The sequence below is a fragment of the Uloborus diversus genome, chromosome 4 (assembly GCF_026930045.1).
Source record: "Uloborus diversus isolate 005 chromosome 4, Udiv.v.3.1, whole genome shotgun sequence".
In the NCBI taxonomy this organism is placed as follows: Eukaryota; Metazoa; Arthropoda; class Arachnida; order Araneae; family Uloboridae; genus Uloborus; species Uloborus diversus.
In genome coordinates this window covers 135,140,621-135,152,951 of record NC_072734.1, presented here as the reverse complement: position 1 = coordinate 135,152,951, position 12,331 = coordinate 135,140,621, and the positions used below count along the sequence as shown (strand labels likewise).

General features: G+C 35.2%; 1 protein-coding gene across 2 annotated transcripts in view; it reads left to right on the top strand.

The window, feature by feature from the left end:
• The window catches only part of LOC129219642 (argininosuccinate lyase-like), a 61,003-nt gene extending 48,848 nt beyond the window's left edge, over positions 1–12,155 (top strand). For both annotated transcript variants that reach the window (XM_054853909.1, XM_054853911.1), the window contains 3 exons: positions 5,847–5,927; positions 9,999–10,105; positions 10,469–12,155. In XM_054853909.1, the coding sequence (XP_054709884.1) occupies positions 5,847–5,927; positions 9,999–10,105; positions 10,469–10,628 (348 nt within the window). In that variant the 3' untranslated portion in view covers positions 10,629–12,155. The remainder of the gene's footprint in view (positions 1–5,846; positions 5,928–9,998; positions 10,106–10,468) is intronic.
• The last annotated feature ends 176 nt before the right edge of the window (positions 12,156–12,331 follow it).

The window sequence follows — 12,331 nt, the reverse complement described above, 5'->3', positions numbered from 1 at the left end:
GCCAGTGTGCGAGAAGGAGGACATTTCCAAAAAAGTCCTGATTCATCTGCATTGTAAATCTGTTCATCAGAAAGTTCTTCAGACAGCACAAAGTCTTCAAACTCGCTTTTAAACTCATCGGCTGCGTTTTGATCCCCACTTAGCTTTTCCCCGTGAAGTCTGATTTCACGAATTCTGCGCCGGTGTTTGAAACATGTTAGCCAACCGGACGACGCATCAAAATCACCTTGCAGGTTCAAAAGATCAAAAAATACTTTTGCTTTTGCTGCAACAATGGGACCAGACACAGGAGTACCCTCACTTCGTATCTGTGCTAACCATTCTGCCAAAGCCAAGTCCAGGGTATCATAAGTAGAATTTTTCATAGTTTTGCATTTTTTTCTCCTAGAAGCATTTTCCGACATTGAAGCAAATGTCAGCAGTTTCTTTTTGTTTTAAAATGTCTCGCACTGTTGTTTCCCCTATTCCATATTCCAAGCACATTTGCTTTCTTGAAGCACCGTTTCCTATTTTAGAAATCATGTCCAGTTTTTGCATAATTGTCAATACAATCTTCTTTCGTTTTTCAGCCATTATTTACTTAGTAATAGAAGCTCTATAAGTTGAAAAATTAGATCTTAAACCATGAGTAGGAAGTTTCTGTCAACCTTTAAACATTCAACAGCCCGGAAGTGAAACCAATGCCCTCACAACAAAAAAAACTACCCCATCAGAGAATTCCCAGAAGACCTGCAGGGGTTTTCCTAACCTTTCCCCAATCGGAACAGATGATAAAAGGAATGATACCAGAGTTCTCCTTTGAAAACCATTATGTACTAATGTCTTACGCTCCTTAGGGGATAAACAAGGGGTCTTCAGTAAAAACACATGTGTTTTATTACCGAAATCAGCTGAATAATTTCCCTCGAGGCTCGTGCCCAAGAGAAGTAGATGACGATGCGTAACGACTTTCACGCTTTTTGAGAAGGAGCACTTGTCGTGGAAAAGTGAAAAAAAAAAAAATCTTGGGCGAATTGATTTCAGATCCGTGTTTTTGAAGAACAAAAATTTTCTCCACAAGGATTAAGTTAACTATTTTTTTTTCTTTTCCCGAGACGCTCGCGGATAATCCGCCCCGCGGATAATCGTATTGCATTCAATATTGACGTACAATCTTCGACTGTTTCAACATTAGACTACTTTTATTAAAACCACATCTATTTCATCCTTGCAGCAAAAATTTTATTTAATGTTCTATGATCCTTATCAAACCAATTTGCAATTTGTAAATTTTCTTTATACTATTGCTTAATTTACGTCGAATCTTTAAGTAATTCGGTTCAACTATATCGGTATTTGTGAACCTTGGTTCAAAGTAAATGAAAATGGTTAACAACATATAACCACTAGGAGATATTTTAAATGCAATCAACACAAAAAGTATCCTCAACAATGGCTGTTAATGTCGGTTAGTGACAAACGTATAGCATATTTGGCAAGAAAGCCGAACGAAAAAAAAATGTTGTCTTTCAGTAGTTCTTAAATTGCACCCTGCAAAGACACAGGGATGCATTGAAATCACCATCGGTGGTTCTTCTTCAATTTGCTTGCGCATTTTGCTAATAAGTTTTTAAGTAATAATACCGTAACAGTAAACGAAATTTAGATATGTATTTTCTATACATAAACAGCATAGAAAATACCGAAATGAGATAGGTATCATCGAAGTACAATCTTCAACAGTTTTACAATTAGAATACTAAATTTATATTAAAACGACATCATGGCATCGGAAATATAATTTAGTATTGTATTATCTTTAAACAAATCAATATGTATATGTTATTTATACTATTCCATGATTTACCCAATTCAGTTCACCTAAGTTACACAGAAATCGCTCCATGTTATCAAAGACCAGGGGTAAAAATACTAATATGGCTAATGAATTGCAAAATAATCATTTTTGTGTGCATAGTAGCGTAGATTGAATTTATCTTTCAAGGGGGAGGGGGATAGTCATGGTGTTCATTACATGTACATAAACTATCATACTAGGATTGCTAATGTGTGGTAGAGTAAAAGGCTGTGCACCTTTAGACTCGAAACCACACGAAAATTTAATACGGCGGAATTCATAATTTTGGAAGGGTAAAAGTTTAAAGTTTGAAAAATGTAAAGAAATATTATTTTACATTTAAACTTTTAAAATGCATAAAATGTCACCATTTTTTACGTAAACAAATTTCTTAATCGTTTGAAATTTTATATTACTTTAACGCTCGAAGCAATAGTACACCTGAAGGAGCATCTTCGCTGACTAGCGATAATTTTAAACCAGTTAGCGGGTATGAGGCAACTTTTGACACAAAGAGATTGCTACTGAAATGGGCATGATGAAATATTACGCCACATTTTAAAGTTTTTTCGTTTTAGTCTTCATCGTGAAATTAGTTGAGCAAAGCTCCATTTCCAGTTACAAGACTCTCAGTTTGATAACTTTTACTGTAAACAATCGAAAAATATTACTGTTTGTAACTACCACTAAGTAATTCAACCGTCATTGAAAAAATGCTGTAAGATAAAAATGGATACGTATCAGTGTTATAGAAGCAACTCTTTTTACAGTGGAGGGATAAGGTGAAACAATTTGTATCTCGCGTATATCCGCTAATCGCAATACATCATTCTTTAAACTTCAAGAAATTAAAATCTCCAGTGAGACTTAAGTTCTGTATCACGATCAATAAGTCAGAAGGGCAGGCGATTAAGTACTTTAAATGCATGTGAAATTTACCTATTTCCCATATAGATTATTTTATAATGCATGCTTAAGGTTGGGTTCATTCAAAAATGCATTTCATTTTGCTGCTGGAAGGGGGACTAAGAATTGTATTTAGGAGCAAGATTTGAGTTAAATTTAAGAATTAGAAAATTTTGAATAATTTAACTTTTTAGTACTTGGATTACGTTTCTAAGCGTGGAAATACATTTGCTTCGTTTTGAATCTGCGGATATGGGGAACAAAATGTGCAACAAGCTTTTGTAAAACATAAACAAAAGAATTGTCTATTATATAGTTGTAAGTAGAAACAAGACGGTTTTTTTCTTTCTTTTAATTTCTTGGCCTGCAAATAATTAAAAAAAAAACAAAAAAAAAACAACAACGTGGATAGTGACCAAAATGTGCACGCCTATTTCTTTTTCTATAAGGCAGTTCAATTGACGGGTTTTATATAGTTCGTTCCATAAGTTCGCGTCCACGTACTCCATTTTTAATGCTTTATGTATCTTAAAATAATAACTGTAACTGTTTCCATGGCAACTAATATTCAGTGGAACCATTCCTACCCCTAATGATGACTGTGCCTCTGAAAATTAAAATTTTGATATTCTCAAAGGAGAATATCGAAGTAGCAGCTTCAGAGCAGCAAACTTAAATAAGTGATCTTACTACCTGCATCAGTTTGAGTTATGTACAACATTTACGGCAAGTATGAGGTTTTAAAAATTTGAAATAAATTTTTAATCTAGACAAATTTTGAATCGTTGCAAGACACCAATATTAATATGTCATTTTGACCTACGAAAATAGAAGTTTGACATAAATATAGGAAATAAAATGTAGTTGACGTACGTCTTTTTATGCAATTTACACTTACCTAATATTACTCCATTGCATGCTACTAAATCGCCACAGAAAGGGCAAACAGACACATTTTGTGAAGTCATTTATACTAAGTGAACGTTTTCTATGGGATGTGCTTACATTCCTGAACACTTACAAAAAATTATAAAATGAGTCTACCTAACACTGAAACCTTGGAATGAAAAATAACGCCAATTATCTGTAAAACGAAATGTTAACGGCTATTAATAACAATGACCGAATTCCTTATTTTCTGTACAGTGGACTATCTGTTTAGCTTTTTGGCCATTGAGGATGATTTTCATATCTGAAAATAGTGTAATGGTGGCATATTTTGCATATATTTGTAACTGATAAAAGCCATTGAATTTATTCACGACTCTTTCTAGGAAAACACTCCAAGATTTTTTTTTTTTTTTTGGAATAAAATGTATGTGAAAAGTACTATAGCATGCTTTAATGTCTTGAGGTATACAAAACCGTCAAAGGCAGCACAACGGTTTTCGTATTCGAAGCACGACGCAAAAGGTTGTCCCACAAGATATGCAAGACAATCATTTGTCTCTGCATTAAGACATTGGATGTACCGCCCCTCTGATTCAACCGCAGGCAACGTGCCAGTGGACACGACAGAACCAAAGAATATCGTTGACAGAACCCCGATAACATGTCTCATGCTTTTTCGTTTTTACTTGATGCTATTTTTCCTGCAAATGCTCAACTTTCTATGCTATTTACAGTCTTTTGAAAATTTGAGCCTAGAGTGGTGTGAATGCATTTCTTTACTGTCATTTAGATGGAATTCATCCATTTAATTATCTAAGTGATATGTTGCATTGAGAAGCACCCGGGCAACGCCGGGTAATAAGCTAGTATATATATATATATATATATATATATATATATATATATATGTACTCAAGAGCCAAAACATTATGACCACCCCTACATTTTGCAATGAACTCGCCTGGATGACGTGGAAGGCACATGATCAGGTGAAAGTGGTATTTAACTGCTGCTAGAGAGTCTGAAGAATCATTCTTTTACTTACTTCTGTGTGTGATGGGAAAGGCTGCGGATTTTGGCTGCGGCCCTGTATCTAAGCGACTTTGATATAGGGCAGATTGCAATGGCTCGAAGGCTCGGAATAAGTATTTCAGAAACTGCACAACTCGTGGGTTTTTCGCGACCTACAGTTGTTAGTACTTATGCAAAGTGGATGAATGACGGTGAAACCAGCAGTAGACGACATAGTATTGGACGTCCATACGCTATCGAAGAAAAAGGTCGTCGGAGACTGTCTCGCATAGTGAAGCAAAACCGGAGCCAGACAGTGGCTCAGCTGACAGCCCAATACAATGCAGGGCCAAATAGAATAGTATCGAAGCACACTGTTCAGTGGACACTGTTGGATATGGGGCTACGCAGCAAACATCCCACTTGTGTGCCTTTGCTGACCAAGCGTCACCGCCAACTGCACCTGCGCTGAGCCCGGGAACATTGTGACTGGTCCATTGATCAGTGGGAGAGAGTTGCCTGGTCAGGTGAATCACGTTTTGTCATGCATCTACGGCGATGGCCGTGTCAGGATACGCCGTCTTCCGGGCGAACAGTTGCTCTCTCAATGTACAGTAGGTTATACACAGGCCGGTGGTGGTGGTATTATGCTTTGAGGGACGTTCTCTTGGGCATCTCTGGGACCCATGGTTGTGGTACAGCAGACCCTGAATGCCACAGGGTATCTGAACATCATTGCGGACCAGTTGCACCCTTACATGGCCTCTGTTTTTCCAGCTGGAAATGGAATGTTCTAACAGGACAACACCCCGTGTCACAAGGCTAAAATTGTGTTGGAGTGGTTCGAGGAACATGATGCTGAATTCTAGTTAATGTCCTGGCCGCCTAACTCACCGGATCTCAATCCGATAGGACACATTTGGGATGTCATGGGACGGCAGTTCAGAGTTCAGAGACCATCAATTCGCAATATCTCGGATTTGGGTAACAATTGCTTAAACATCTGGTACAATCTGTCTCTGGCCATCTACCAAGGACTTGTGGCATCCATGCCAAGACGGGTTGAAGCTTTGTTGCGCCCCAAATGTGGGCCAACTCGTTATTGACAGGTGGTCATAATGTTTTGGCTCTTGAGTGTATATACACGCACACACACATGTATATGTATGTATTCATTTTTTCTCTTTTTGATAAATTTTAGGTCAATAAAGAATCTTGTTTATCTGCTCTTTCTCCTGAAATGTTAGCAACTGATGTAGCTTATTATCTTGTCAGAAAAAATGTAAGTACAAAATAATAATAATAGACATAGTCAGTGCATTATTAATTACCATTTTCTTCTTTATTATTTGAAACAATTAAAGCTGTTCATTCATGAAAATATGATACAAATTATGGTTTGGTTATGAGCAACTTAAATGAAGCATAAAACGTACAAGTTATTGCATACATGTTCTTCAGACTTAATGGCTTCAGGTTCCATACAGAAAACATGAATTTATACATGAAAGAATATCCAAGTAAAGCAACAAGACAAGAGGTAACATTGCCAATAATTGAAATGTTCCCTTTATAAAAAGGTTATAAAATAGAAAATGGCTAACTACCAAATGACACGACCTTGAGGATCACGGATCTGGACAAAATTCTAGAAATAGGTCAATTCCCACTAGATATGAGCCCAGGTAAAGCGGTTTGACTGCATAGGCCCTAGTTCAGCCGTAATTGGGGTCCAAAGTTTCTTGCTTGGCTCCAAAAACACAATGGTTTTTCCTTAGAAATTAACCTTTTTTTACTCTTTTCTTGATATTGCCTTGCAGTATCACCCAACTGAATGTATTCACAGTATAGAGTGAATTTTACCGTCCCTACGTTGTATCAACAAGAGACGCGACAGATGTTAGGACATCAAATATTGTGCGAAAGTTTCAAATTCCAAAGAAAACGTTATTGCAGTTCCAGAGCCAAAGAAGCATATTTAGATCCTACTTGGTCAAACTAGAGCCTATGCATTCAGACTAGTTTACCTGGGCTCATATCTAGTATAAATTGACCTAAATCCAGAAGTTTATCTAGATTCGTGACTCTTAAGTTTTTGTCGTCTCAACCACACTGATTTGCAGGGCTCCAGAATTGCAATGGCGTTTTTATTGGAATTTGAAACTTTGGGACAATATCTATCCTGCCAAGACATTCGGCGTCCCTTTTAAGTACAACAAAAGGGAGGGGGGGATTTATTCTGTGCTGGGAATGCATTAATTTGGCTCATACTATAATGCAAATGTAAGAAAAGGGTAAAAAAAAGTTTAATTTCAAAGGAAAAACCATTGCATTTCTGGACTCAAATAACAATTTTGGACCTCCGTTGCAGTCGAACTAGGGCCTATGCAGTCAAACCGCTCTACCTGGGTTCATATCTAGTGCGAATTGACCTAAATCCAGAATTTCATCCAGGTTGGCGACTCTCAAGGTCATGCCGTTTGGTAGTAAGCCTCCATTCGTTTCAAAGTTTAAAATTAGTAAAAAAAAAGAAATTAATTTGAATTTTGAGATCTTGGATTCAAATTATGTTTTCCGCAATCATGAGTGTGTGTGTGTATAAAGACGTGTGTGTTTGTGCCCAGGCATGTGTGTGTATGTATGCGTATGTATTTGTGTGCAGGCATGAGTAAGTGAGTATGTGTGTGTGTTTGCATCTGTGTGCATGCATGAGTGTGTATGCGCGTGTTTTTGTGTCTTGCATGCATGGTCTGTGCAGGCAAGTGTATGTGTGTGTGTAGGATATGAACGCAACCCGAAGACGGTTTTCGCTAGAGCAGCGGCATCCAGAGCGGCCGGTCGACGGTGGTGCTGCAGAGGGAGGTGGAGGAAAATAAAATCATAGGAACGTCAAAGCCAGTCAAATGAGAACAATAAACAATGATTGCTCAAAAAAAAAACTCTAATTTGAATTCCGAAACTTCGAATTCAAATTATGTTTTTCGCAATCACGAGTTGCGACAAGACCCTACTGATTAGAGTTATTGTTTCTAGAAATGGCTCCCCCGCCCAAGCATGTCCCTCCTCCTGGGTGGTTACGTGTGTATAGTTGTGTGTGTAGGCTTACGTGTGTGCTTGTAGGCGTGTGTATGTGTGTAAAGGCGTGCGCGCGTAGGGGAGTGTGTATGACCATGCGTGTGTAGGACATGGACGCCACCACCCAGCAAAAGTGGATTTCGGGGGACAGTGCTCAGGACCAGCCGCGCCGCCGCCGGTGGAGCTGCAGGCCTGGTCCAAGCTGAAAAAGGAACCATAACGTCAAGGACTGTCAAATGAGAACAATAAGCAATCGTGATTGCTCAAACAAAAAAAAACAAAAAAAAACTGACCAGTTTATAGTTGCATGCTTTAGAGCAAAGTTTTGAAAATACAGTCGGACCTCCATATATCGAAGTAGCAAATTGCCGGAAAAAAATTCGATATATAGAAATTTCAATCTATAGAAACAATCTTATTTTATCATAAAAATCTCCTAAAATATTAAAATTAAAGCTAATTTTCGTGCATGAAACCCAATTTCTAATTTATATGAGCATTGAATTAAACGAAAGTTAATAACTGAAAAATTAACAGAAATTACATTTTTGTGCCTTCATACATCTTCATTCTTCGGCAGTTCAACTTGATTCGCAACATGAGGGGATTTTCGTTTTGACAATGTAATCGAGAGAAAAGTAAAAAATTAATCTACTTAACTTGAATGATTTTTACTGAAGCGAAAAAGACTAGGGATGATAATCAACAGGCAAAAAGGATAACTTGAAACTGATTTTATATAAGATTTGAAATAAACTTGAGGGAATTTAAGAACTCTAGAACGGAACAATGATCTATCTACACACCCCTAAAACCCAGATTTCTTATCAGTTTCTTAGCAACCTTTAGTAAACATAATTTTCTCCCCCAACCTTCATTTCTCATGAGACAAAGTCTAAAGTGGAAAAAAAATCTACAAATATCTCGAAAAAAATTTCGATTTATAGAGATTTTTTCGATATATAGGAACAATTTTTCTATGTAATGAATATTGAAATTTGCTGGGATTTCGATATATAGAAAATTTCGATATGTGGAAGTTCGATATATGGAGGCTTGTTTGTACCATAATTTATCAAAAATTTATGATAGAGAGAGCCTCAAGTTAGTGATCGGGTCTTCTTTTTTCTGACTAACCCCTTTATCTCTGATCAGGTAAGATGGGCTCACACTGTCTGAGACAATTTCTGCTCATTTCAAAGTGCTCTCTTGAGCAGTTCACGATCTTGGTTTCTTCTGATCTTTATTCTCACATCTTTGGCCCTGCACACAGATAGCACCAGTGTGAAACATAGCAAAAATAGGCACTATGTTGGTATATCCTTTGCAGTTCAAACATTGAATTAGATGAATATTTCTCCTCTGTGTTTCCACACTAATTTTGGAAATACAAGTTTCTTAAGCTGAAAAATTCCTTTTCTTTAAGGTGATTTGTACAGCAAGCAGTACAATGCAAAGTCTTTTACCTCACAATAGCTAAATTTTCTTAGCTACAGGAAAATTCTTTTCCTTCAGTTAGAATTCAATTTCTTTAGTCTGGAAGTTACTGAGAATCCTCTGCTGATATCCTTAATGGGTCTTTTTCACCTATAAGTGTAATGAAAGATTTTTTCTCTCTAAAAAACAGTTTTTATTGCTTGAAAGTCTTAGTTTCAGTTTGTATTTGGAGAGTACCGCCCATGACTTTGACATGGATGTTAGATTTGGCATGAATAGAAAGATCATGCAAGTGTTGTCGGCTCATGAATTCTGACACCACTGGTTTTGAGTTTATGGGGTTAGCTGATTCAGCCTTTTTGGCAAATGTAGGTTTAAGTCCTATAATCTGAACTCATTTCAGGATTCTGAACCACAGTTGTGCTGTTGCAATAAAATCAGAAAAGAAAACTTTAATTTTAGCATTGTAAATTTCAGTGTATTTCTTCAGTGTTTTTTTTTTTCTTTTTTGTAGGTGTTTCCTGAAATACTTCTTAAAAGTGCAAAAATAAGGTTCCCATAATTTTATTTTTCACCGCCATTGGCAAAAAATAAACAATTCACATTATGGCTATTTTTTGAAAAATTACCTTAAAAAAATCAGATTTTTGAATTACTGTTATCAAATGCGAATGCTTTGTACGGTCCAGCTAGTTACTATTATTTTAATTAGTCTTTAATTTTTTGTTTGTGTTTTTCTCATTGACTTCAAGATTTTACAATTTGTTCATTCATTGTGAAAATGAATGGAACTTATAAAAATTTTTTCAATATTTAGCGATATGATTTTTGTATTCAATAGCTACCATTTCGTGAAGCTCACAAGATTGCTGGAGAAGTTGTTGCTTTGGCTGAGAAAGAAAAATGCCCTGTTTCAGAACTTACTGTGACTCAATTAAAAGAATTAAGGTATCCTTTCAAATTGTCATCATATTGTTTTTTTAATCATATAATTAATAATTTTCTGATAAACAACACATTTGTTTTGAAAATGAATCTCTGTTAGATACTTTATGTATACTCGTTATTTATTAAACTTAATCATTTGTGGCCCTATTTCATTACGAAATCCAATATACTGACATGTAATCCAACTTAAAGTTAAAAAGTAAAAAGATGCACATATAGGATTATTGAACTGGATGTGCAAACATCAAGATTTTGTGCTTCTAGTCAATATAATTAATTTCATATGAAATCTTTTTGTAAGAAAATTTGAAAGTTGTTTTAAGAGAGAATGAATAAACAATGTTTTTATCATCTTTGTTTCAGTGAATTATTTAGTGAAGATATATCATCAATTTGGAATTATGAACACAGTGTGGAGCAATATCAAGCATTTGGAGGCACTGCAAAAGTAAATATTGAGCTTCAGGTCCAACAATTAGAGCAATGGATATCAGATTCTCAAATACTGACAACTCAAGTATAAAATTTACAATATTTCATGTTTATATTTTCAAACCTTTTGCTCAATTTGTGTTTTTGTTATTCAATAAAGAGAATTTAAGTACATAAACTTTCTTGTATTTTGACACTATAAAGGTTAATGTCATATTTATGTGTACTGCGTCCTTCATATAGTGTAACACTGTATCAAAATCCCAACTTCTTCAGGCAGATTGTCTTGATTTCAAATACTGTTACATCATTGTTGATGATTGCAGTCATAAAATATTGATCTCAATTATAAAAGTAGGTGTTTTAATCATAGGACACAGCATGAAATCAGAAGGCACAGCAGGAATAAAGGTCTGAATTTGTAATTCAAGTGTTTAAGTACTGATAATTGTTTCACATTGGTATAGATTAGGGGTCTTCTTTAGGATAAAATATAAGAAATAAAAGGACAATCTTTATGGAAAAGCTTTTACATTCATCTTATTTCTTTATTATTTTAAGAATTTGCCCTTGGGTTTAAAATCAAAGTTCCCGAAAAAATTAAATGCAACCCCCCATAAAGACGACTCAAATCCTTAAAAAAAAGAGAAGATAAATCGCCAAATAATAATCAAAAGGGGAAATTTTTACCTCAAAACAAAAAATTTCATTCCGCCACAGCCGAGAAAAAAAAAGTGGCAACCTTCTGAACGCTAATTTAAAATGAGATTGTGCAAACGATAATTTTCCGATTTAAAATTTCTGTTCCATTAGGCTTAGCAGTGCTTTTTAATTTTTCCCCAGTGATTTTACAGCACTTTTTTTTTTGAAATTCGAAGGAAATAAATGAACTCAATGGGTGTTTTTGTAGGCTTTCGAATGGGACCTGAACTACAGAAATCAGATAAATATTTTGGGTAGAAAGAGCCATTTAATGCCATTTTTGGGTCCTAAAATTAAAATTTGAAAAGTTTGTTTCTTTTTTGGTGTTTGAAAATCCCCCTATGTTCCTTCTCGGGTGCCCAAGTACCTCCCCGCCAAATTTGATCAAGATCTGATGAAAACTGTAGATTTGTATAGGCAACATACACACACACACACATATCCTTTGTTTTATTTATAGAGATTTATTCAGTTTAATTTTATTATAAATTTTATGTCCCATATTTAAGAACAAATTTATTTTAAATCTGCATTTTCAAGTCTTTTACCTTTTTTTTTTCCCCCCCCCAAATTCAAACATCTGCCCCTGTTTATGCAAGAATGCATGTCAGCTGCTGATTATTTTTAACTAAAACTAACTTAATATTTGATTTGCTTATTGTATCATAGTGTATGACAACAGGAGCGTAAACTGTTAGTATTTTCAAATGATAAATGGATGCTCTCGAAGGAATGTTTTCGTTTTTGACAAAGCAAATCTTTAGCAAAAAGGGTTTCATTGCACCAAAATATGAGTTTTATTATTTTTTTTTCTTTTTGCAATCGCTATATATTGCATTTTATTCTTTCACATCTAAAATTTTTATTACTGTACTGTTGAAAAATGTTTGTTTGGATTTTATTTTCATATTTTTGTAATTAACCCATTAATGCCGGTTTCGAAAAAAACAAACTGTGATAATTTTATTAGTATTTATTTATTTTATCTCTAGTAAGTGCATTATATACAAATTTAATTTCTCCTGTTAAATTTTCTATTTTTATTTTTATGGTAGATTTTTCTACCAACCGGCGTTTGTATGGTGTGAGCAC